The sequence below is a fragment of the Amblyraja radiata genome, chromosome 32 (genome assembly GCF_010909765.2).
Source record: "Amblyraja radiata isolate CabotCenter1 chromosome 32, sAmbRad1.1.pri, whole genome shotgun sequence".
Classification (NCBI taxonomy): domain Eukaryota; kingdom Metazoa; phylum Chordata; class Chondrichthyes; order Rajiformes; family Rajidae; genus Amblyraja; species Amblyraja radiata.
The window spans coordinates 4,848,426-4,872,269 of record NC_045987.1 but is presented as its reverse complement, the minus strand read 5'-3'; the positions used below and the strand labels follow the sequence as shown (position 1 = coordinate 4,872,269).

The window sequence follows — 23,844 nt, the reverse complement described above, 5'->3', positions numbered from 1 at the left end:
CAGAGCCAATTTACGGTACTCACTCAATTGTCATGCTGACATTACTTTATTTAACTTTGCAAGGGAATGAAATAATGTATATTTTAATAACTGAAAGATATTTTTCCGAGTAAGATGAATAACGAACTATAAGTGGAAACTCAAATTCTAGCAGTCCTGATTATCGACGAGCTTTCCATCCAAAATAATCTTTCCCTTCCATAGCTCAAACTCACTCTTTTGCTGTGAATTTGCCTTTCCAGGTCTTCGATATTCATATGTTGATAGATTGGAGCGGCTGGGCTTGTACACTCTGGAATTTAGAAGGATGAGAGGATATCTTATTGAAACATATAAGATTATTAAGGGTTTGGACACGCTAGAGGCAGGAAACATGTTCCCGATGTTGTGGGAGTCCAGAACCAAGGGCCACAGTTTAAGAATAAGGGGTCAGCCATTTAGAACGGAGATGAGGAAAAACTTTTTCACCCAGAGAGTTGTAAATCTGTGGAATTCTCTGCCTCAGAAGGCAGTGGAGGCCAATTTTCTGGATGCTTTCAAGAGAGAGTTAGATAGAAAGATATCTTAAAGATAGCAGAGTCAAGGGATAGGGGGGAGAAGGCAGGAACGGGGTACTGAATGTGGATGATCAGCCATGATCACTGTGCATGGCGGTGCTGGCTCGAAGGGCCAAATTGGCCTACTCCTGCACCTATTGTCTATTGACTAAATGGGAAGTGATTCAACGCAACTTGCAAGGCAAGGTGACCAAAACAAAATGGGAAATGTGACATGTCCAGTAGTGTGGTAGGTTTTAGTGCAAAGTCATTTAAATGGATGGATGAAATCATGGCTAAACATAGAACAGGCCTCGAGGGTCTGAGCTCTAGGGAGAGGTTGAACAGGCTGGGAGCACAGGAGGATGAGGGGTGATCTTATATAGGTGTGCAAAATCATGAGAGGAATTGATGCACAGAGTCTCTTGCCCAGAGCAGGGGAATCGAAAACCAGGTTTAAGATGAAGGGGGAAAGATTTAATAGGAATTTGAGGAGTGACATTTTCACACAAAGGGTGGTAGGATGTATGGAACAAGCTGCCAGAGGAGGTGGTTGAGGCAGGGACTATCGGAACGTTTAAGAAACTGTTAGACAGGTACTTGGATAGGACAGGTTCAGAGGGTTATGAACCAAACGTAGGCAAGTGGGACTAGGGTAGAAGGGACATGTTGGTCGAAGGGTCTGATTCCACGCTCGATGCCTTTATGACTTAATCACTCTAACAGTTCAGCACAGAAACAGGCCCTTCGGCCCACAATGTCCATGCTGAGTATGATGCCAAGTTAAACTAATCTCCTCTGCAGGCATGTGATACATATCCCTCCATTCTTTGCATAGATTCTTCCATGTGTCTATCTAAAAACTACATCGACACCACTATCATGTCGGCCTCCACCACCACCCTCTGGCCGTGCATTCCAGCCCCCCCCCCCCCTCCATTCTCTGTGTCAAAATAAAACCTTCTCACATGGATCAGGACAAAAAAAATGACAAACTATAATGGGAGGAGGACTGCTTATTGGATATATTATCATATATGTGACATTGAAATAATTAAGGAAAGGCTTACTTATTCTCTTTTGGAGCAGAGTACCCTCTTAAATATTATTTTCTTCGATTCAAATGTTTTTATTAAGTTAAACTTTTGGCTCCAGGCAACGTTTGTAACTCAATAATTTCAGTCGTTGAGTAGGTTTGGAATCGGCCCAGATCTTCTTGACCAGTGCACGTTGCTCCTAAGGTCTCAGTGACCAGCACACTGGACAGTACTCCCATGGGGTTTAAGTTTCATTAAAACCCTCGCTTCTCAGTAGGTCTTGTTTGGAAACGGTTCAACAGCAGTACACAATCCAGACCTTCTTAAAAGCTGAACCCCGCGGCTCAGGACAAAGCGAGAGGTGGAATTAGTTTCTGTCCTGCACTCTACGCAAGTCCGGTCAGTGTCTGAAGCCTGGTTAGCTTTGGTCCCCTTCGCATGACGATGGAGCTATTGATAGAAGGTTTGGGTCAGGAAGCCTCATCACTTCATTGCATTTCTATTACAGTTTACTGTAAGTAAGGGCTGCACGATGAAGCTCACTTTCCAGTGAAACTTCTCCCAGTTCCCCGGTGGTTATTTTTTTCGCCTGCGTTTTTGGACTCACATATGGTTTCCAGTCCAACCATTATTCAACAGAAAGCAAGCGTCAAAAGAAAGGAAATTAGTTGTCAGGTTCAGTGCAGAAGTCCATAAATCATTTTTAAGTTAGTGAATTGTGAAATTTCTGTATTTATGGACGCACGTGGACACATGAATGCAGTTTCCTGCAAATGCTTTTCTTCCAAAAGGAACCAGGGGGCCGAGCGAGAAAGGTTCACTTACCACCTTGTGCGTAAATCTGCCAAAACGCTTCGAGCTTAGCGAGGTGACAAATTGCTGTCTGAGGACAGACTCTCTTACAGACAAAGGATTAGTTGAGTTGAAGGTTCACAGCACGCCAATTTTAATAAACGAGGAGCAGAAGTCAATGAAAGGAAATCACTCATCTCGTTAAGAAGTTGCTGAGGTGTCATTTCAGTGTTTTATGGACATATCAACAGGCATTCAGACAAGGAGCAACACTTTGGGTTGTGGAAGACCATGCCTAATGAGATGGTGCTACAAGGAAAGTCGGCTTGAAGTCCGAGGTAGCATTTATGCATGTGCAACTCATAAATGTAAACAGCACACTTGGGGACACTAAGTCTTAACACACCAAGTCCCGGGAAAGGCTCCTGAGGATAGTTCATTTTATAAGACTGGGTGCATTTATCGCTTAATGCATCTTATTCCTGGCCCCCAGAACAGTCATCGGCTTCATGCTCGTGATGGTCTTCAATCGAGGTAACATTTCCACGCTAATTTCTCAATTGCGGATGTGGAATATAGAGGCCCAGTGTAGGGGGATCTCTTGCCCAGAGTAGGGAATCGAGGGCCAGAGGACATAGGGTCATGGGGAAAAGATTTAAGAGGAATCTGAGGCGTAACTTTTTCACGCTAAGGGTGGTGGGTGTATGGAGCAAGCTGCCAGAGGAGGTAGTTGAGGCGGGGACTATCCCTTCATTTAAGAAACAGTTAGACAGGTACATGGATGGGGAAAGTCTGGAGGGATATGGACCAAGCGCAGGCAGGTGGGACTAGTGTAGCTGGCACATGTTGGCCAGCATGCACAAGCTAGGCCGAAGGGCCTGTTTCCACACTGTATCAGTCTATGACTGATTCTAGAGAGGCGTTTCTCAATCAGCCTAAATGAAGGAAGTGTAGAATTTGCTGGGGTCAAGTATAACAAACCAACGACTCACATAAAACCTATGGATCAACATTGGGTGGTTCTTCTATGTATTCAGTCCAAATGTGAATGGACACCATGTACAAAGGCAGAATCGGGAGTTAAACTGGTCCTACATAATATTTGACCAATACATTTGACATTGCCTCTTCATGTTCCCATGATAACATTAGCTCCAGTTACTGAAATACTTGGGTGCGTAGAAATAACAGCTTATACAACAACCAAAATTATAGAAGGTTCGCGACCTAAAAAGGTCACCTATCCATGTTCTCCAGATAGATGCTTGCCTAATTGTTTAGATTAGTTTAGAGATACAGCGTGGAATCAGGCACTTCAGCCCATCGAGTCTGCACCGACCAGCGATCCCCAACGATACCACACTAACACTGTCCTACAGTTGAGTCAGTTTATCACGGAGAGTTAACCTACAAACCTGTACGTTTTTTTGGAGTGTGGGAGGAAACCAGAGCACCGGGGAAAGAGCCACACAGTCACGGGGAGAGAGTACAAACTCCGTACAGACAGCACCCGTAGTCAGGATGGAACCCGGGTCACTGGCGCTGTGCGGCAGCAACTCTACCGCTGCGCCACTGTGTTGCCCCAGTGATCCAATACGTTACTCCAGTACTTTGTGCCCTCACGTGTACGCCAGCATCTGCCGTTTCTTGTTTCTATTAAGGAAAATTATTTCAAAGATCCATCACATTTTTACATGCATGGAGAGCAATGTAATTCAGAATCCACTGTTTGGTGAGATAATATAGTCACTTTGAGGTTTGGAGACCATATTTCAACAAGACCCGTCTCACCGATCTAGATACTTGGCTTTGATCGACAGAATGAGAAACAAATCAATCTTTTCAACAGATTTGAGATGAAATAGATGGATAAAATTAGACAAAATGAGTAGGAAGGAACTGGAGACGCTGGTTCACACTGAAGAGAGACACAAAATGCTGGAGTAACTCAGCGGGACAGGCAGCGTCTCTGGAGAGAAGGAATGGGTGCCGTTTCGGGTCGGGACCCTTTTTCAGACTTCAGAGTGAAGAAGGGTCTCGACACGAAACGCCACCCATTCCTTCTCTCCCTAGATGCCGCCTATTCCTTCTCTCCAGAGATGCTGCCTGTCCCGCTGAGTTACTCCAGCATTTTGTGTCTCTCTTCAGGATAAAGTAGACAATTCTACAATTTCTACAGAAAAAGTCCATCATATTATGACCGCAAGCTAAGGATTAAACCAAGACCACGCACTAACAAATTGACCTTGGAAGTACTTCAATATTTTCTCTTTCAGATGATTTATTCACAGGCAAATTGGAAGATAAATGGTGATTGATTATTTAAGAATGCAAAGTTCATTTTCTATTAGTCAGCTTTCAGGACCCGGAATGTTTTCATTGATGCAACAGGGATAAAGTGCGAATGAGAATTTCGTCAAAAAGTGGCACATGTCATTTAAACCTGAGCTTGCTCACGTTGGATCTAAGAATTACAAAATCGCTTTCTTAAAACAGTGTTTTTGGGTTTAGCGATACAGGCCCTTCGGCCCACCAAGTCCATGCCGTCCACTGACAACCTGTCCTCAGTAGTCCTATGTTATCCCACTATCTCGTCCACTCCACACTAGGCCAAGCAACCTATAAACTCTTTGGGGTGTTGGGAGGAAACTAGAGGAAACCGGTGAAGGGTGGTGAATCTGAGGAATTCTTTGCCACAGAAGGCTATGGAGGCCAAGTCAGTGGATATTTTTTTAAGGCAGAGATAGATTCTTGATCAGTACAGGTGTCAGAGGTTATGGGGAGAAGGCAGGAGAATGGGGTTAAGGGGGAGGGAGATAGATCAGCCATGATTGATGGCGGAGTAGGCTTGATGGGCCGAATGGCTTAATTCTACTCCCATCACTTATGACCTTATGAACCCCAGCCGGTCACAGGGAGAATGTGTAAACCCCACAAAGACAGCATCCGAGGTCAGGATTGAACCTAGATCTCTGGTGGTGTGAGGCGGCAGCTCTACCAACCGTGCCATTGTGTATGTGGGAAGATATTTATACGTCTATGTACATGTACACAAATTATGAACACCCAGAGCACGGACAAAGTGTCAAAACAGTACAAGACACATTCCATCTAATGGGATTACATTCTCTGCGGTTAATTGTCCTGATCTCATAGAATGTTATGATGGGTTTGAACAGATTAATAGCTTTTTCGATATTAGTTTCAATAATGGAACGGTCTCTGACGTGTCGCTCTGGAATAAATGTTCAAGATACTAAGTCGGCGGCACGTGTGGTGCAGCGGTAGAGTTGCTGCCTTCCAGCACCAGAGACGCAGGTTCGATCCTGACTGCGGGTGCTGACTGTATGGAGTTTGTACGTTCTCCCCGTGACCACGTGGGTTTTGTCCGGGTGCTCTGGCTTCCACCCACATTCCAAAGACGCGCAGGTTTGTAGGTTAATTGGCTTCAGTAAAATTGTAAATTTCCCCTAGTGTGTGTAGGATAATGTTCGTGTGCAGGGATTGCCAGCCGGCAGAGACTCGGCCTTGTTCCTGCGCTGTATCTCTAAACTAAATAGCCAGACGCATAGAAAGTAAATTTTTAACAGCATCGTAATAGCTAGTTGTAAAACTTTATTGACTGCCTTTGTTATTTGTCTTTTTATATTGCTTGACAAGTGGTCAAATTAATAAATGAAAGAAAATGTACGACAAGCAGTGGAATTTCATTTTACCACCAAGCAGATGTTTCAAAGTTGCGTGAACTATACTAGACTCAGCAGACTATTTCCCTGCTGGGAAGATAATGCTTACTACAAGTTAAACTGCAACTTGAAAATGTTGTACAACTTTGGTCAGTGTAAGGAAAAAATATAGTTCATAAAAATTAAAATCTTTTTAAATTCCCTGTTGTTAATTGGCAGGATCTCAATGAACATAATAGGTTTGAGGAGATGACTAGCTTTTTCTGTACTAGTTTCAATAAATTCGAAATTTGTTTCAGGATGGCACGGTGGTGCAGCGGTAGAGTTGGTGTCTTACAGCTCTTGCAGCACCGGGGACCCGGGTTCGATCCTGGCCACAGGTGCTGTCTGTACGGAGTTTGCACGCTCTCCCTGTGACCTGCGTGGGTTTGCTCCGAGATCTTCGGTTTCCTCCCACACTCCAAAGACGTGCAGGTGTGTAGGGAACTTGACTTGGTATAAATGTGAATTGTGCCGGGTGTGTGTTAATGTGCGGGGATCGCTGGTCGGCGCGGACTCAGTGGGCCGAAGGGCCTGTTGCCGCGCTGTATCTCTAAACGCTCTCTGATGTGTCACTCTAGAATATGTCTTTCAATATACTAATGTTAATATAAAATACTAACTCGAACAAATGGCTCAACAGGAGAGAGCTTTCAAGTTGTGAAACTGACAGGATTGATTTACAATGAATCATAAAAACAGCACAATGATGACAGCAATACATTTAGTAAATGCTTTTCCAGAGAATAGACTTACATCCTGATAGTTTCTGACTGTATTGCTTTGACTAAGTGGGTAGTAACACGGATAATAAATACTGAAAGGCATAGTGTCAGAGTCGTAGAGTCTTACAGCATTGAAACCCAACTTGCCCACACTGGCCAACATGTCTCATCTACATTAGTCCCACCTACCTGCATTTGGCCCTTATCCCTCTAAACCTGTCCTATCGATGTACCTGTCTAAATGTTTCTTAAATGTTGCGATAGTACCTGCCACAACTATCTCCATATACCCACCACCCTTCGCGGGAAAAAGTTACCCCTCAGGTTTCTATTAAATTAAAACTATATTGATAGGAAATTTAGATTGTTTTTGGAAGCAGAAAGCTAGATGATTTGGCTTGTATCAATAATTTCTACTGTACTAGGTCTTACTCTGAAATGAACAGTACTTTCCCATTTTGAGGAAGTGAGCATGATGCCTTGTCTCATTTCTAAAATGAGTCTCTGGCAATGAATGTTCAGTGGGACCCGTAGTCAGGATCGAACCTGGGTCTCTGGCGCTGTGAGGCAGCAACTCTACCGCTGCGCCACTATCTTGTGGCAAGTAGGAAGGAACTGCAGATGCTGGTTTACACCGAAGGTAGACACAAAATGCTGGAGTAACTCAGCATTGCAGGCAGCATCTCTGGAGAAAGGGAATAGGTGACGATTAGGGTCGAAAGCTTTCTTCAGTGAAGTAGGGTCTTGACCCAAAATAGTCCTGTTCTCTTGCAAGAAGATTTTAAATTAAAAAATGCAACAAATTAATTTTTTAAATGGCCACGTTGTGGTTGCAAAGTCTCACCAGTGATGTTTTCTGTGGAATCCTAGTTGAGTTTAGTTTATTGTCACGTGTACCGAGGTACAGTGAAAAGCCTTTGTTGCGTGCTAACCAGTCAGCGGAACGACAACAAATGATTACAATCGAGCCCTTCACAGTGTACAGATACATGATAAGGGGATAACGTTAAATGCAAGATAAAGCCAGCAAAGACAGATCAAAGATAGTCCAAAGGTCACCAATGAGGTAGATAGTAGTTCAGGACTGCTCTCTAATTGCGGTAGGATTATGGTAGAATGTACTGATCATAGAAGTTTATGCAAATATCTCAAGTTTTGTTTAAACGTGGGGTGAGATATTCAGACACGTGGAACGAGTTTTGTTCTCTGTGTTGCGCAGATGAAACGCGATTACGAGAGTGGAATGCACTTGCAACCACATCCAGGTCCAAGAGTTAGCTTTGGGAATTGGACTGGGCTCATTTGGTTGTAAAACATGCTTGCACTGATGATATGATCTCTTGTAGAGTGTTGCACGGGATATTATGTCATGTTGTCCTGGGCACTCAGACAACAGCACAGCTTTAATAGTCTTTGGAAGGGAACAGGCTAATTGCAGACTGTCAGCGTGGCTTTGTGTGGGGCAGGTCGTGTCCGGCAAACCTGATTTAATTAATTTTGAGAAGCTGGTAAAGGCGATTGATGGGGAGGGGGGGGGGGGGGGAAGAACTGTGCATGTTGTCTACATCAACTTCAGTAAGGCAATTCACAAGGTTAAATGGTTACAGGTTTAGAAGGACGAGAGGGTATCTTATAGAAACATATAACATTCTTAAGGGATTGGACAGGCTAGATACAGGAAAAATGTTCCCCATGTTGGGGGAGTCCAGAACCAGGGGTACCAGTTTAAGAGTAAGAGATAGGCCATTTAGGACTGAGATGAGGAAAAACTTTTTCAGCCAGACAGTTGTGAATCTGTGGAATTCTCTGCCACAGAAGCCAGTGGATGTCAATTCACTGGATGTGTGCAAGAGAGAGTTTGATACAGCGTGGAAACAGGCCCTTCGGCTCAACTTGCCCAAACACCGTCCAATATGTCCCATCTACACTAGTCCCACCTGCCTGCGTTTGGCACATATCCTTCCAAACGTGCCCAGTCCATGTACCTGTCCAACTGTTTCTGAAACATTGGGATAGTCCCAGCCTCAACTACCTCCTCTGGCAACCCGTTCCATAATAATAATAATAATAAATTTTATTTATGGGCGCCTTTCAAGAGTCTCAAGGACACATTACAAAAATTTAGCAGGTAGAGGAAAAACATGCAAGGGGAATGAAATAAATAGTAGAGACATGACTAGTACACAAAGTAAAGACAGAATTCAATTCAAAACACAATATGAGGCAATTAATGCACAGATGAAAAGGGAGGGGGACGTGGGGCTAAGGATAAGCAGAGGTGAAGAGATGGGTCTTGAGGCGGGACTGGAAGATGGTGAGGGACACGGAATAGCGGATCAGTTGGGGAGGGAGTTCCAGAGCCTGGGAACTGCCCTGGAGAAGGCTCTGTCCCCAAAACTGCGGAGGTTGGACTTGTGGATGGAGAGGAGACCGGCTGATGTGGATCTGAGGGACCGTGAGGGTTGGTAGGGGGAGAGGAGGTCAGTGAGATATGGGGGGGCCAGATGGTGGAGGGCTTTGAAGGTGAGGACCAGGATTTTGTAGGTGATCCGGTGGGAGATGGGAAGCCAGTGAAGTTTTTTGAGGACTGGAGTGATGTGATGCCAGGATTTGGTGTGGGTGATGAGTCGGGCGGCTGCGTTCTGGACCAGTTGGAGTCGGTTGATGTAAGTGGAGCTGATGCCAAGGAGAAGTGAGTTGCAATAGTCCAGTCGGGAGGAGATGAAGGCATGGATGAGTCTTTCAGCAGCGGGAGGTGTGAGAGAGTGTCTGAGTTTGGCGATGTTGCGGAGATGAAAGAAGGAGGTTTTAATGACATGGCGGATGTGAGGCTCAAGGGAGAGGGTGGAATCAAAGATCACGCCAAGGTTGCGGGCCTGGGGAGATGGGGAGACAGTGGTTCCATCGATGGTGAGAGTGGGGTTATTGAGTTTGCTGAGTGTGGCTTTGGAGCCTATGAGGAGGAATTCTGTCTTATCGCTGTTGAGTTTGAGGAAGTTATGTTGCATCCAGGTTTTTATAGCTGACAAACAGGAGTTGATATGGGAGAGGGGGGGGGGGGGTTGTGGGGGGATTTGGTGCCGAGGTAGATCTGGGTGTCATCGGCGTAACAGTGGAAGTCCAGGTTGAAGTGGCGGAGTATCTGACCAAGGGGGAGGATGTAGATGATGAAGAGGAGGGGGCCGAGTACGGAGCCTTGGGGAACGCCTTGAGTGACTGTGGCTGTAGCAGAGGTGTGGTTGTGGAGAGAGATGAAGTGGGATCTGTTAGAACATACACCCACCACCCTCTGTGTGAAAATGTTCCACGCTCAGATTCCTATTAAATCTTTTCCCCTTCACCTTAAAAACAAGTTCACAGGTTATAGGAGTAAAATCAGGCCATTTGGCCCATCGAGTCCACTCTGCCTGATCTCTGCCTCCTAATCCTATTTTGCTGCCTTCTTCCCACAACCCTCGACACCCGTTCTAGTCAAGAGTTTGTCCATCTCTGCCTTAAAGATATCCACTAACTTGGCCTCCACAGCTCTCTGTGGCAATGAGTTCCACAGATTCACCACCCTCTGACTAAAGAAGTTCCTCCTCACCTCCTTTTTAAAAGAGAGCCTTTTACTTCTGAGGCTATGACCTCTGGTCCGAGACAATTCCACTAGTGGAAACATCCTATGTCCTCTGGACCTTGATTCACTCTGGGCAAGAGACTGTGCGTCTACCCGATCTATTCCTCTCATAATTTTACACCTCTATAAGATCACCCATCTTTCTGCAGCGCTGCAAGGAATAGAGTCCCAGACTGCTCAACCTCTCCCCACAGCTCAGACCTTGGAGTCCCGGCAACATTTTGAGGTCATATGACTTAATTTTAGGTACAGACCGTTACAGACACACTTTGATTTGATTAAATGTATTTAAACCTTCAGTAAGCTATCAAAATATTAGTTCATAGTTATGTGGTTTTTAAAAGCATTATTTAGTCAATCAAACCTGAGTCCCTGATATTTTATGAAAATATTAGTTGTTCTTTTAATGCAAAGATGTTTTTTCCACTAATTTATATTTAAAAAGTAGTCTCCAATTCAAAGCACATGTCCCAGATTCAGTCTGCTCTGATTGACATTTTTCATTTGGTAACTTTAAAGAAGTTTTATTCACCCGATGGAAATAGTTTTTCTTTTAAATGTTATATATTGGCCCATGTTTAGCAGGTAAGAGGATCACTGGTGTAAGACTTGCCCTCGCTGTTCAGAATATTCATTGTCAAAGTAAAAAAAAAAAATAATGAGATAATATCTCCACCCAAAGTTCTATTTAAAACAAATGACTTCTCAACAGTGTTTCATATTTCTGATTATTCCGGGACCAATTCAAAGAAAAGGAAATGTTTGACATTTCTAATTATCACTTCCAGAACTTGCGATGATGATGCCATTATTTCCTTTCCGGTAATAGTTCAGTTTAGTTTACTTGAGAGATACAACGTGGAAACAGGCCCACTCAGTCCGCCCCGACCATCGATCCCAGCACATTAACACTATCCTACACACACTAAGGACAACTCACAATGAAATCAAGCCAATTAACCCTTTGCGGTATGTTTCCAGCATCACTCACAAACAAATGCAGCTCTATCAATAGACAATAGACAACAGGTGCAGGAGTAGGCCATTCGGCCCTTCGAGCCAGCACCGCCATTCAATGTGATCATGGCTGATCATCCCCAATCAGTAACCCGTTCCTGCCTTCTCCCCATATCCCCCGACTCCACTATCGTTAAGAGCCCTATCTAGCTCTCTCTTGAAAGTATCCAGAGAACCGGCCTCCACCGCCCTCTGAGGCAGAGAATTCCACTGACTCACAACTCTCTGTGAGAAAAAGTGTTTCCTCGTCTCCGTTCTAAAATGGCTTACCCCTTATTCTTAAACTGTGTGGCCCCTGGTTCTGGACTCCCCCAACATCGGGAACATGTTTCGGACTTTGCTTATTGGTCTATCGTGTGCAGTTCTGGTCGCCCCATTACGTGGAAGATGTGGAGGCTTTGGAGAGGGTGCAGAGGAGAAGGTTTACCAGCATGGGGCCTGGATTACTGGGTTTTAGCAACAGGAAGAGGTTGGATAGACTTGGATTGTTTCCTCCAGAACATCGGTGGTTGAGGGGAGACTTATTGGAAGTATATAAAGTTATGAGAGGCTTAGATAGGGTGGCCACAGAACCTTGGGAATCCCCGACACTAGAGGGCATAGATACAAAGGGGGAAGTTTAATGTCGACGCGCGGGATGATCATTCGTCGGTGCGGACGCGGTGGGCCGTGGGGTCTGTTTCCGTGCTGTATCTCTAAAGTATCAAGTCCAAGGGCGGCACGGTGGCGCAGCGGTAGAGCTACTGCCTTCCAGAGCTAGAGACCCGGGTTCGATCCTGAATACGGGTGTTGTCGGTACGGAGTTTGTACATTCTCCCCGTGACCATGCGGGTTTTCTCCGGGTGCTCTGGTTTCTTCCCACACTCCAAAGACGTACAGGTTTGAGGGTTATTTGGCTTCTGTAAAATGTCCCAGGTGTGTAGCATAGTGCTTATGTACGAGTGATCGTTGGTCGGCATGGACTCGGTGGGCCGAAGGGCCTGCTTCTGCACTCTATCTCTAAACTAACACTAAACTATAAACTAAATGAACCAAGCGATGTACATTGCACAACAAACTACAGTTCCTGAGATGAAATCCTCCACACATATGATTTAACACTGTGATTTAGCTGTTATTTTTAAGTATTAAATATGTTTATGTTGCTTAGGGTATTTTCCTCCTAAATCCCAATGTGCCATCTGCAAATAATTTAAAAAAATATATATATTCTCCACACTTCTGTCTGTAGAAACACAACTCTGCCAAATTTAAGTTGATTGAAGAGATAGGAGGAAGTAAATCTGAAATGGAACCTGTGGTGTTCGCTAGTGTTGTGGTTTAAATAATTACATTTTTTTCCCTTCTGCATAAGCTAGGAGAAAAAAACAAAATAGAGGAGTTCAGAAGAATGAGATTCTGATGTGGATCATCTTGGTTCTTGGTTTCTTGGTCCTCCAAAATATTCCAAATGGAATTTAAACTGGAGGTGGTGGAGGGAGGACTTAAGCCAGAAAGGGTTATTGGGAAGAAAGAGCTACTTTAAATTTAGTTGCATCTGGTTGGGTAACTATAGTTGGGTGGAGATTATTCCATGCTTTAATTGTGCGGGGGAAGAACGAATTGCTGTACACATCTGTCTTTGTAGCTGGGATCACAAATTAGATCGAATGCCCTCGTCTGCTCCTAATTGGTTTGGGTTTGGTGTAGGTCTTGTAATCTATGTCGAGCTGACCATTTAACATTTTCTAAAAACAGGCCAAACGGTGAGCTTCACGTCTGTCTTGGAGAGGGTTCCACCCCAGAGAATTCAGAAGTTTGGTGAATACAGACACACTGCATTACAGTAATAAAGAACACAATCACAATAAAAATTTTACACAAACATCCACCACAGCATTCATCACTGTGGTGGAAGGCACAGAGCTTGGTCAGTCCTCCTCCATTTTCCCCCGTGGTCGGGACCTCCACCCTCCACAGCCGTTGCTGCGGGCGTCCAGATGGTAAGGGACAAAGTCAAAGTCAAGGTGAGTCCAGGATCGGCTCTTCCCAACCAGAGACCGCGGCTTCAGGCTGGTGTAGGCCGCAGGCCGGCGGTCAAAGTTTTAAAGTACCTGCCGTGCCGCAGCCGGAAACACCGCAGTCTGCAGGGCCAGCGGTCGAAGCTCCCCTCCAGGGGTGATGGTAAGTCCATGCCGCACCCGCGGTAGAAGACGGCTGCGGGCCGGCGGTGGAAGCTTCTTCGTCCCCCCGGGTCCTCCACGAGGGATCCCGGGCTGTAGACGCCGCACCAGCTGGAGTTCTGCAGACTGCGGCTTCAGACTGCCGGCTGCCGCGGGCCAGCGTAACGGAGCGCTCCCCTCCAGCGAGGTCTCACCCGCTCCGCGCCGAGAGTCCACGCTGCGCCCGCCGCTGAAGCTCCGGGCGCGTCTCCGGGAAAGTCCGCGCCGATCCTTGCTGTTAGGCCACGGGGGAGGCGACCTGAAAAAAGTCGCCTCTCCATGGAGGAGGCCGACGAAACGGTTTCCCCCTTACCCCCCCACACATAACACACAAAGAAACATTAAAACAGACTTTTAAACATACTAAAAAAATTTTAAAAGTTGGAAAAAAACGGACACGCTGCCGACAGGCTGCTGCCAATAACAATTAACTGAGTTCCTCAAGATTGTGCCTGGATGTCTACACGTGCTTGAAATATTTTATTTGTTTCATTAGTAATTTGGAATGTCCCAACATACACTGAGGCACACAGGAAAAGAACATCAACATTTGAGCAGCATTTTTGAGACATTTAAGAATGAAATGAATTATAATTAACACATTGTTGCTGTATCTTCAAAGTAGGGATGGAGGTGATAGCAAATCCCGATTTGAGACAACATAAGTCGGCATGGGCAAGTTGGGCCGAGGGGCCGGTTTGCATGCTGTGTGACTCTGGGGCACTGTTTGTCTTGATGGATTGTCTAGACTACAGGCCATGTTGTTTGAGTAAAAGTTTGGCCACCTTAGACTTTTATCAGGAGGAATTCACTTTTATTAGGAGATTGTGAATCTTTGGAATTCTCTACCGTCGGAGCAGTGGATATGGAGTCAATAAATATTCAAGGCTGATTTAGACTTGTTGGCCTACAGCGACATCAAAGGCAATAAAGGCCAAGCAGGAAAATGGTGTTAAATGGTAGAGGTGTCTCAAGAGCCCACATTGTCTGTTCCTGCTCCTATTTCCTGCATTATAAAACTGTTCAGGATACTCACTATAGTTTAGTTTAGAGGTGCAGCGCGGAAATAGGCCCTTCGGCCCACCGAGTTCGCGACGACCAGTGATCCCGCACACTAACACTATCCTACACACACACACTAGCGACAATTTTCAATTTTACCAAGCCAATTAGCCTACAAACATGTGTGTCTTTGGAAACCAGAGCAGCCGGAGGAAGCCAACGTGGTCACAGGGTGAACGTACAAACTCCGTACTGACAGCACCCGTAGTCAGGATCCAACCTGGGTCACTGGCGCTGTAAGGCAGCAACTCTACCGCTGCGACATCGTGCCACCCTAAACTCTATATACTCATTAAAACAATGATGCCAATCACAGACTTTGATGTTGACTGCACTTTCCCTTTGTGTTCTTCATATATTTTTTAACTTTTTGTACATAATGACGTGGCTGCCTTGACAAGGGCAAACAGCATTTCAAGACATCACTAATTCATTTAGGCAATTCTCTGATTTCATATTAGGTTATTGATCAATGTTTTCTCCACAGCTTAAAAAAAAATATCTGGCAGTTTTGAATATCTAAAATGCTCTGCAGGCTCTATGGAGAATAGCCCTGAGATGGCCAGTTACAGTGATAAGTCTGTCAGCTGGAGACAGCGCAAACATATTCAGACATCGATTCCCAAACACTGCAAGGTCAAAAAGTTACAAACTATGACTCAACATAAAGTTTACATCTCGTGCTGAATCACATTGTTAAAAAAATATTCTGAAATATAACACAACGGAATTAATTTCTGACGTGTTAAATGTCATTTTACGGGATGCCCTAATATTTTTATGATGTGTACATCATTTCTTTAATTACAATTTTAGGAGTTAATAAGTTCATAAGTGATAGGAGTAGAATTAGGCCATTCGCTCCATCAAGACTACTCCGCCATTCTATCCTGGCTGATCTATCTTTACCTCTGAACCCCATTCTCCTGCCTTCTCCCCATAACCCCCGACACCCGTCCTAATCAAGAATCAAATTGTTAAGTTGATTAATATGTTTTTTTTTTAAATACCTTGGGTTACTTTTAAGTACATTATTACTCACAAATTTAGCCCTCTTTCGACTAAAGGTCTAACACTAGGGTGATCACGGTGGCGCAGCGGTAGAGTTGCTGTCTTACAATGAATGCAGCGCCGGAGACCAGGGGTAATTCCCGACTACAGGTGCGGTCTGTACAGAGTTTGTACGTTCTCCCCGTGACCTGCGTGGGTTTTCTCCGAGATCTTCGGTTTCTTCCCGCATTCCAAAGACGCACAGGTTTGTAGGTGAATTGACTTGGTAAATGTAAAAAATGTCCCTAGTGTGTGTAGGATAGTGTTAATGTGCGGGGATGGCTGGTTGGCGTGGACCCGGTGGGCCGAAGGGCCTGTTTCCGTGCTGTATCTCTAAACTAAACTAAACTACAGGACTATTTAAAAGACGTACAGGTTTGTAGGTGAATTGGCTTGATGTAAATGTAAGATTGTCCCTTAAGTGTTATTGGGTAGTGTTAGCATGCGGGGATGGCTGGTCGGCGTGGACCTGGTGGGCCGAAGGGCCTGTTTCCTCATTGTATCTCCAAACGAAAGTAATAACATTGAAAAGTATTGAAGGATTTGAAACACAGAGCCCAAGAGCATAGATCACCACGTGCGTCCATTCATGTTGTGTTTCATTATTTTTCCAACTAATTAAATCAACTCAGTTCAACATGTTAAATAATCTCAAGGAGAAAGTGACATTATGGTTATTAATGGTTTTTGGGAAAGAGTAAAATTATTCCAGCCAAAACATTGACATAGAGTTATCGGTCAAGGCCGTGCAAAGTTAGATTTATTTTCATCATTTTAATTTTCAGCGCAATAAAATGTCAAACCAAATTAGTGAATAAACCATTCACTGTCAGTGTCCTTAAAACACACACAAATTAGACAACAGAAACTTAATTATCTTGAATCAAGCCTCTTTTCCGATGTTTTCTGCTTTTTACTAACATTGCAATACACAAACTGCAGGAGGAACTCAGCGGGTCAGACAGCAACTGAGGAAGGACATGGATAAAATGGCGTTAGGAGTCGGGGCCGTCCATTAATCTGACCAGGTTGTCTTTTGCTCAGGTAGCATGGTGGTGCAGCTGGTAGAACTGCTCATGAGGTCATAAGTGGTAGGAGTAGAATTAGGCCCATTAATTCTACTCCACCATTCAATCATGGCTGATCTATCTCTCCCTCCTAACCCCATTCTCCTGCCTTCTCCCCATAATCTCTGACACACATACTAATGAAAAATCTATCTATGCCTTAAAAATATCCACTGACTTGGCCTCAACAGCCTTTTGTGGCAAAGAATTCCACAGATTCACCACCCTCCGACTAAATAAATTTCTCCTCGTCTCCTTCCTAAAAGAACGTCCTTTAATTCTAAGGCTATGACCTCTAGTCCCAGACTCTCCTATTAGTGGAAACATCCTCTCCACATCCGCTCTATCCAGGCCTTTCACTCTTCTGTACGTTTCAATGAGTCCCCCGTCATTCTTCTAGGGGGGCCACAGAAAATTTTGGGGACTTAGGGGGCCACAGGTTCAATGAAGGGGGCCATAGAGCTACCACCCTGCTGCCTCCTAAATTTCAGTTCTAATACATTTAAATCTATGTAGTTGAAATACTTTTGATGTTTGTGAAATAGAAAAGAGAATACATGTGCAATTAATAGACACTGATATTTTTATGGAAGGTATTATAATATTGAAGTACTTTTTTCCCACCAATAATGTCAGGGGGGGGGGGGCACAGAAAAAATAAAAGATCCCAATTGGGCCATGAGCTAAAAAAGGTTGGGAACCACTGGACCCATTCCTGGGATCATTCTTGTAAACCTGCTCTGGACCCTCTCCAGAGCCAGCACATCCAGCTGCAGCATAACAGTGCCAGAGACCTGAGTTCGATCTTGACCTGGGGTGCTGCCTGTGTGGAGTTTGCATGTTCTCTCTGTGGCTGCGTGGGTTTCCTCCGGGTGTTCCGGGCACCCCAAGGACGTGCGAGTTTGTAGGCTCATTGAATTCCCCTCGTGGATAAGAGAGTGGGACAACAAAGACCGATTGTGATGGTCTGCATCCACTCAGTGTGCTGAAAGGCCTGTTTCTATCCCATCTCCATTACATTTTTAAAAATAACATTAAAAAAAATGCTCAACCCCTACAGTCCCTTGTCTCTCCTTCCATTTCTTATTTTCCTTTAAAACCTCCATATTTAAAAATCCAAGTTTAGAGTCACTTTAAATCAGTCCTTGAATCAACATCCTCACACCTCATTTTTCTCTTTGTTTTAAACTTTCAGTCTTTGCTTGCCAATCGTGTTTCACAGTGAGAAACAGAGTAAACTGGTGATCATGGCTTTTAATCCAGTAACTAACTGGATGCTAGACAAAAAATGCTGCAGAAACTCAGCGGGTGAGGCAGCATCTATGGAGCGAAGGAAATAGGCAACGTTTCGGGCCGAAACGTTGCCTATTTCCTTCGCCCCATAGATACTGCCTCACCCGCTGAGTTTCTCCAGCATTTTTGTCTACCTTCGATTTTCCAGCATCTGCAGTTCATTCTTAAACAACTAACTGGATGTTATTGACCAAGGCAAGCAGCAATAATAGAACGTTGAATCGACACCCAACTAACAGCAGTGGCTCATGCCACAATGGATCAATTGGGAAAGGGAGTATTTGGCACTCCTAATCGCGGCTTATAATCAAGAAGCAACAACATCAGATGCCTGAAGTTAACAGGAAAATGGGGTCATACGTTCATAAGTGATACGAGCAGAATTAAGCCATTCAGCCCATCATAGAAACATAGAAAATAGGTGCAGGAGTAGGCCATTCGGCCCTTCGAGCCTGCACCGCCATTCAATATGATCATGGCTGATCATCCAACTCAGTATCCTGTACCTGCCTTCTCTCCATACCCCCTGATCCCGTTAGCCACAAGGGCCACATCTAACTCCCTCTTAAATATAGCCAATGAACTGGCCTCAACTACCTTCACCACTCTGTGTGAAAAATGTTTTTCTCATCTGAAAATGTTTTTCCCATCAGCCCAACAAGTCTGCTCTGCCATCATGGCTGATCTCTCTCTCCCACCTAACCCCATTCTCCTGCCTCCCCCCCCCCCCCCCCATAACCCGTGACACCCGTAACTAATCAATAATCTATCTAACTCTGCTGAAAAATATCCATTGACTTGGCCTCCACAGCCTTATGTGGTAATGAATTCCACAGATTCGCCACCTTCTGTTACTTTGTGTTTATAGCTCTTTCCTAGTGTCATTCCTGATAATATTTTTCTCATTCAAGGTATGAATGAGACATGCACAGCGCATTTCCATCGTAAAAAGGACACATTCGGGTCTTTCTGATCGAACTGAACATTTTACCATTGCTATAAATGCGCGTAAATCACATTGAAATGTGTGAACTTTATGAGCACCTGTGGATTGAATTCCATCCTCAGGAATTTGTATTTAAGGAACAACAAGGCAGCAGCTACATTGTATCCCAATTCCAAAATATAGCTCCATTGGAATGCAATGGAACAAAATTTCATAGAAACATAGACAATAGGTGCAGGAGTACGCCATTCGGCCCTTCCAGCCTGCACCGCCATTCAATATGATCATGGCTGATCATCCAACTCAGTATCCTGTACCTGCAGTCTCTCCATACCTCCTGATCCCTTTAGCCACAAGGGCCACATCCAACTCCCTCTTAAATATAGCCAATGAACTGGCCTCAACTACCTTCTGTGGCAAAGAATTCCAGAGATTCACCACTCTCTGTGTGAAAAATTATTTTCTCATCTCGGTCCTAAAAGATTTCCCCCTTATCCTTAAACTGTGACCCCTTGTTCTGGACTTCTCCAACATCGGGGAAAACTTCCTGCAACTAGCCTGTCCAACCCCTTAAGAATTTTATAAGAAGCAAATTTCAGAAGCAAATTTCATTTATATCCACCACATTTAACACAGATGCCAAAGAACATATTTCTCAGTCTTTCAATTGTTTATCTATAAATTACTTAGATGGAATTATCAAGATATAAACAAAATATTGACAGCCTCGTCCAAGTTAACAAAGGTGTATTCGCATTTCAATTCTCATAATTGATTGGCAAGGGTGTCAGGGGTTATGGGGGGGGGGGGGAAAGGCAGGTGAATGAGGTTGAGAGGGAGATGTAGATCAGCCATGATTGAATGGCGGAGTAGACTCGATGGGCCGAATGGCCTAATTCTGCTCCCCGAACTTATGAAGGTTGGCTTTGCAAAAGTGTACCAATCATCTTACCAATTTCTGGACATCATAAAACGTTAATTACGTTTCCAATACAAAATAAAGTTTTTTTTTCTTTGAAATCGAGGATCACAAACGAACCAGTAATAATACAGAACTGGGAGCCGGCATAAATATTCTCATGTGAAATCAGGACATTGATTACAAACCCCCGACTAGTCTGATTTACTAAAGTACATTCTTCTCTCTTCGATGGACATGATAGTTAACTAAAACTTTAGCCCAGTATCAAGTTAATACTATTATGTTTTTACTTTCCTTAACAAGGCTCTTTTATTACAAATTCACAGTTTGCAAAATATTGCGTTAATCAGAACTGCTATTCACATGGTTTGCAAACATTGGTCACAACATTGTCAACCTTATCTATGACGCTCAATTTAATACTGGGGTAATGTGACAGTACATAAATAAGAAAATCACAAAACTTAAAACCTACCAACTTTAATTGAAAAGGTGACATAGATGCACTTAGAAACAAGGAAATATAGAAAATGGGTGTGGGTGTAGGTCATTCGGCCCTTCGAGCCAACACCGCCATTCTATAAGATCATGGCTGATCATCCAAAATCACTACTCTGTTCCTGCCTTCTCCCCATATGCCTTGATTCCGTTAGCTTCTTTAAAATAGTTCAGACAGCAGCACGTTGATTGAACGAGAAAACAGTACTGATAGTTACAATGGCTAAAAGGAGTTCAGGTATTTTACCAATCCCGCATGGACATCAAAGAATAAAAGATTGCCAATGTTTATGAATTTCTGCATTCGGTGTATTTCTGAATTTCATCCTGATGAAGATTGAATTGGGAGAACAAATCCTAATTCCATCCTGACTGACTTCCATACTGACAGCAACATCTGCAGCACCAGATTTTACCATGTTCTTCGTTCCATGTACCATGTTCATGATTTGAACATTCCTCAGAATTCATTCACAGCCTTTAAAATAGAACCATCATCTATCTTCAAGCACACTTGTGATTGTTTGTGAAATGTGCTTGAGTGAAGTTACTTGTTTAAGTTGAGCTAAATTAAGGCCTGGTGGATATGGAGAGGATGTCTCCACCAGTGGGAGAGTCCAGGACCAGCCTCAGAAATCGTGGACGTTCTTTTAGGAAGGAGATGAGGAGCAATTTATTTAGTCAAAGTGTGGTGAATCTGTGAAATTAATTGTCGCAGAAGGCTGTCAATGGATATTCTTATGGCAGTGATAGATAGATTCGTGATCAGTACGGGCGTAAGGGGTTATGGGGAGAAGGCAGGAGAATGGAGTTAGGAGAGAGAGAGAGAGAGATAGATCAGCCATGATTGAATGGCGGTTGACTTGATGGGCTGAATGGCCTAATTCTGCTCCTATCACTTTTAAGCTTTTGAACTTTTAAATTTATATATTAAAAAAATGAAAGACGCGCCTTGGAATTAAACCCTAAAGGGCCCGTCCCACTACGGCGAACTAATTTGCGAGTTTAGAAGAGTTTGCGCTCGACTCAAACTCGAGGGCAGCCGTAGGCAATCTCCTTTCCTGACCGGGCATTTTAATTGGCTCATTGGAAAAGGAAAACCGACCGGTAATGTTAAATGCCCGCTAAACTTTATTAAAAGTTGACTGGCTTCTTAAAAGTGTCTCCACTCCTTCTCTCCCCCCCCCCCACCCCCTCTCTCTAAAGGACTTACCGTACACTGTGCAAGTCGTCTTTGACCTTCCTGTTCATCGCGGGTGTGAATTTCAGACAGCGCTCCCCCGCTTTCCCTGGCCCCCGCGTTAGTGGGACAGGCCCTTGAGTGTTTTCTGTGCGAATCAACACTGACAAGAATTATAGCTCGGTGATAGATGTAGAGACTGCAGTAGCCTGGTTTGAGTAGTACGGGTTCTCCTATGAACTGATGAATAAATTCTGTAGAGGAAAGGGTGGGGTTGGTACTGGGCCACTGCACTTACCTCTCTGGTGATGTTGGTCTCGATCAAGTGGTAGAGTGGGATAATATTGGTGATCTCCAGCAGTACAGGAGTTGGACTGGCCTGGTCCTTGCCTTGCCGATGGCAGAGGTGGCATGTCGAAGGACACTGCCCTTTCTCCTCGCACTCAATCTCCACGCCGGTTATCGGTTGCTCATCGGACAGCATCTGGGATCCCAGCAAACTCGACAGGTAGGAAATGAAGGGGACCGATTTGATGATCTTCTTGTTTCCCAGTTCAGTTGTTTCTGAAAGTTTACAAATAAAAAAAAAAGAACAAATGTCACGGCAAATGGATTGTCGAACACGGTGAGGAATTCAATGTATTGGGCGACTGAAAAATACAATATGGAAACAGGCCCTTCAGTATCTTCCCAGCTGTCTGAGGAAGGGTCATCTTTTTTGTTCTCTTCCCCGTTATGTACTATGTTTACATATTCTGTTGTGCTGCAGCAAGTAAGAATTTCATTGTCCCATCCAGGACATATGACAATAAAACACTCTTGAGAGTCTTGACTCTTGGCCCGAAACGTCACCCATTCCTTCTCTCCAGGGATGCTGCCTGTCCCGCTGAGTTACTCCAGCTTTTTGTGTCTTTCCAGTTGTTATCAGGCAACTGAATGGTCCTCTCATCCTGGTCATAAGGAATAGGAGGAGAATTAGGCCATTCGGCCCATCTAGTCCACTCCGCCATTCAATCATGGCTGAACTATCTCTCCCTCCCAACCCCATTCTCCTGCCTTCTCCCCATAACCCCTGACACCTGTAGTAATCAAGATGATTAGTCCAATATACATCACTGGAGATCTTTTTTAAGCAAATTATAGACTTCATTGTTATATCCTGCACTAAATGTTGGACCCTTTATCCTTCATATAATAAAGTATCATTCTTTCATTCATTCATTCATTCATTCATTATATCTGCACTGGACGGCTTGATTGCAATCATGTGTTATCTTTCCGCTGACTGGCTAGCACGCAAACAAAAGCTTTTCGCTGTACCTCAGTACACGGGACAATAATATACTAAAATAAACTAAGCCAAAGGACATGCCAACCATTGATCACTCATTCTCACTAGTTTAATAGCCCTGTCCCACGGTACAAGCTCATTCCAAGAGTTCTCCCGAGTTTGCCCCGATTCAAACTCGGAGATTTACAGTAATGGCCGCTCGTCGGCACTCGGGGCTCTCGTGGACATTTTTCATCGTGTTGAAAAATCTTCATGAGTTTTCCCGTGCTTACCTGCTGTTAGCGAGTCTTCCCGAGTACCTGCCGTTAGCGCTAAGAGACGCCCCCGAGCTCCGACGTACCCGCTACATTCCTTCTCCGTGCTTACCACGAGTTTGATTTTTTTTTAACTCGGGAGAGCTCTTGGAATGAACTCGTACCGTGGGACAGGGCTTTAAGTAATCCCACTTTCTCATCCACTTCCTCCACTCTAGGGGCTATTTACAGAGGTCAATTAATCTTCAATCCCGCACATCTTTGGGATGTGGGTGGAAATCGGCGAATCCGGAGGAAGCCCAAGCAGCCAGAGGTAGAAAGTATAAACTCCACACAGACAGCACCCGATGTCAGGATCAAACCTGGGTCTCTGACACTGTGAGGCAGCTGCTTGGTTGAGTCTAGTTTAGTTTAGACTATCATGGATATGCAGATCATGGATATATTTCAGATTTTACACTTCTGAACACGGAGAAAAACCACGGGGCATCCAACCGACTGTAGTGACCTGAATTATGACAAACTGCAAGGTTGTGAGCACATTAAGTAAAGCTGTAGCAGTAAAACTTACTCAGCCGAGAACGTTGTGTATTGCGAGCAGTGCACTAAATAAGCAGACATGGTGACAT

General features: G+C 44.3%; 1 protein-coding gene across 8 annotated transcripts in view; it reads right to left on the bottom strand.

The window, feature by feature from the left end:
- The window catches only part of astn2 (astrotactin 2), an 823,694-nt gene that overhangs the window by 323,936 nt on the left and 475,914 nt on the right, over positions 1-23,844 (bottom strand). For all 8 annotated transcript variants that reach the window (XM_033048879.1, XM_033048880.1, XM_033048881.1 and 5 more), the window contains one exon: positions 21,969-22,234. In XM_033048879.1, coding sequence (XP_032904770.1) covers positions 21,969-22,234 — 266 coding nt within the window. The remainder of the gene's footprint in view (positions 1-21,968; positions 22,235-23,844) is intronic.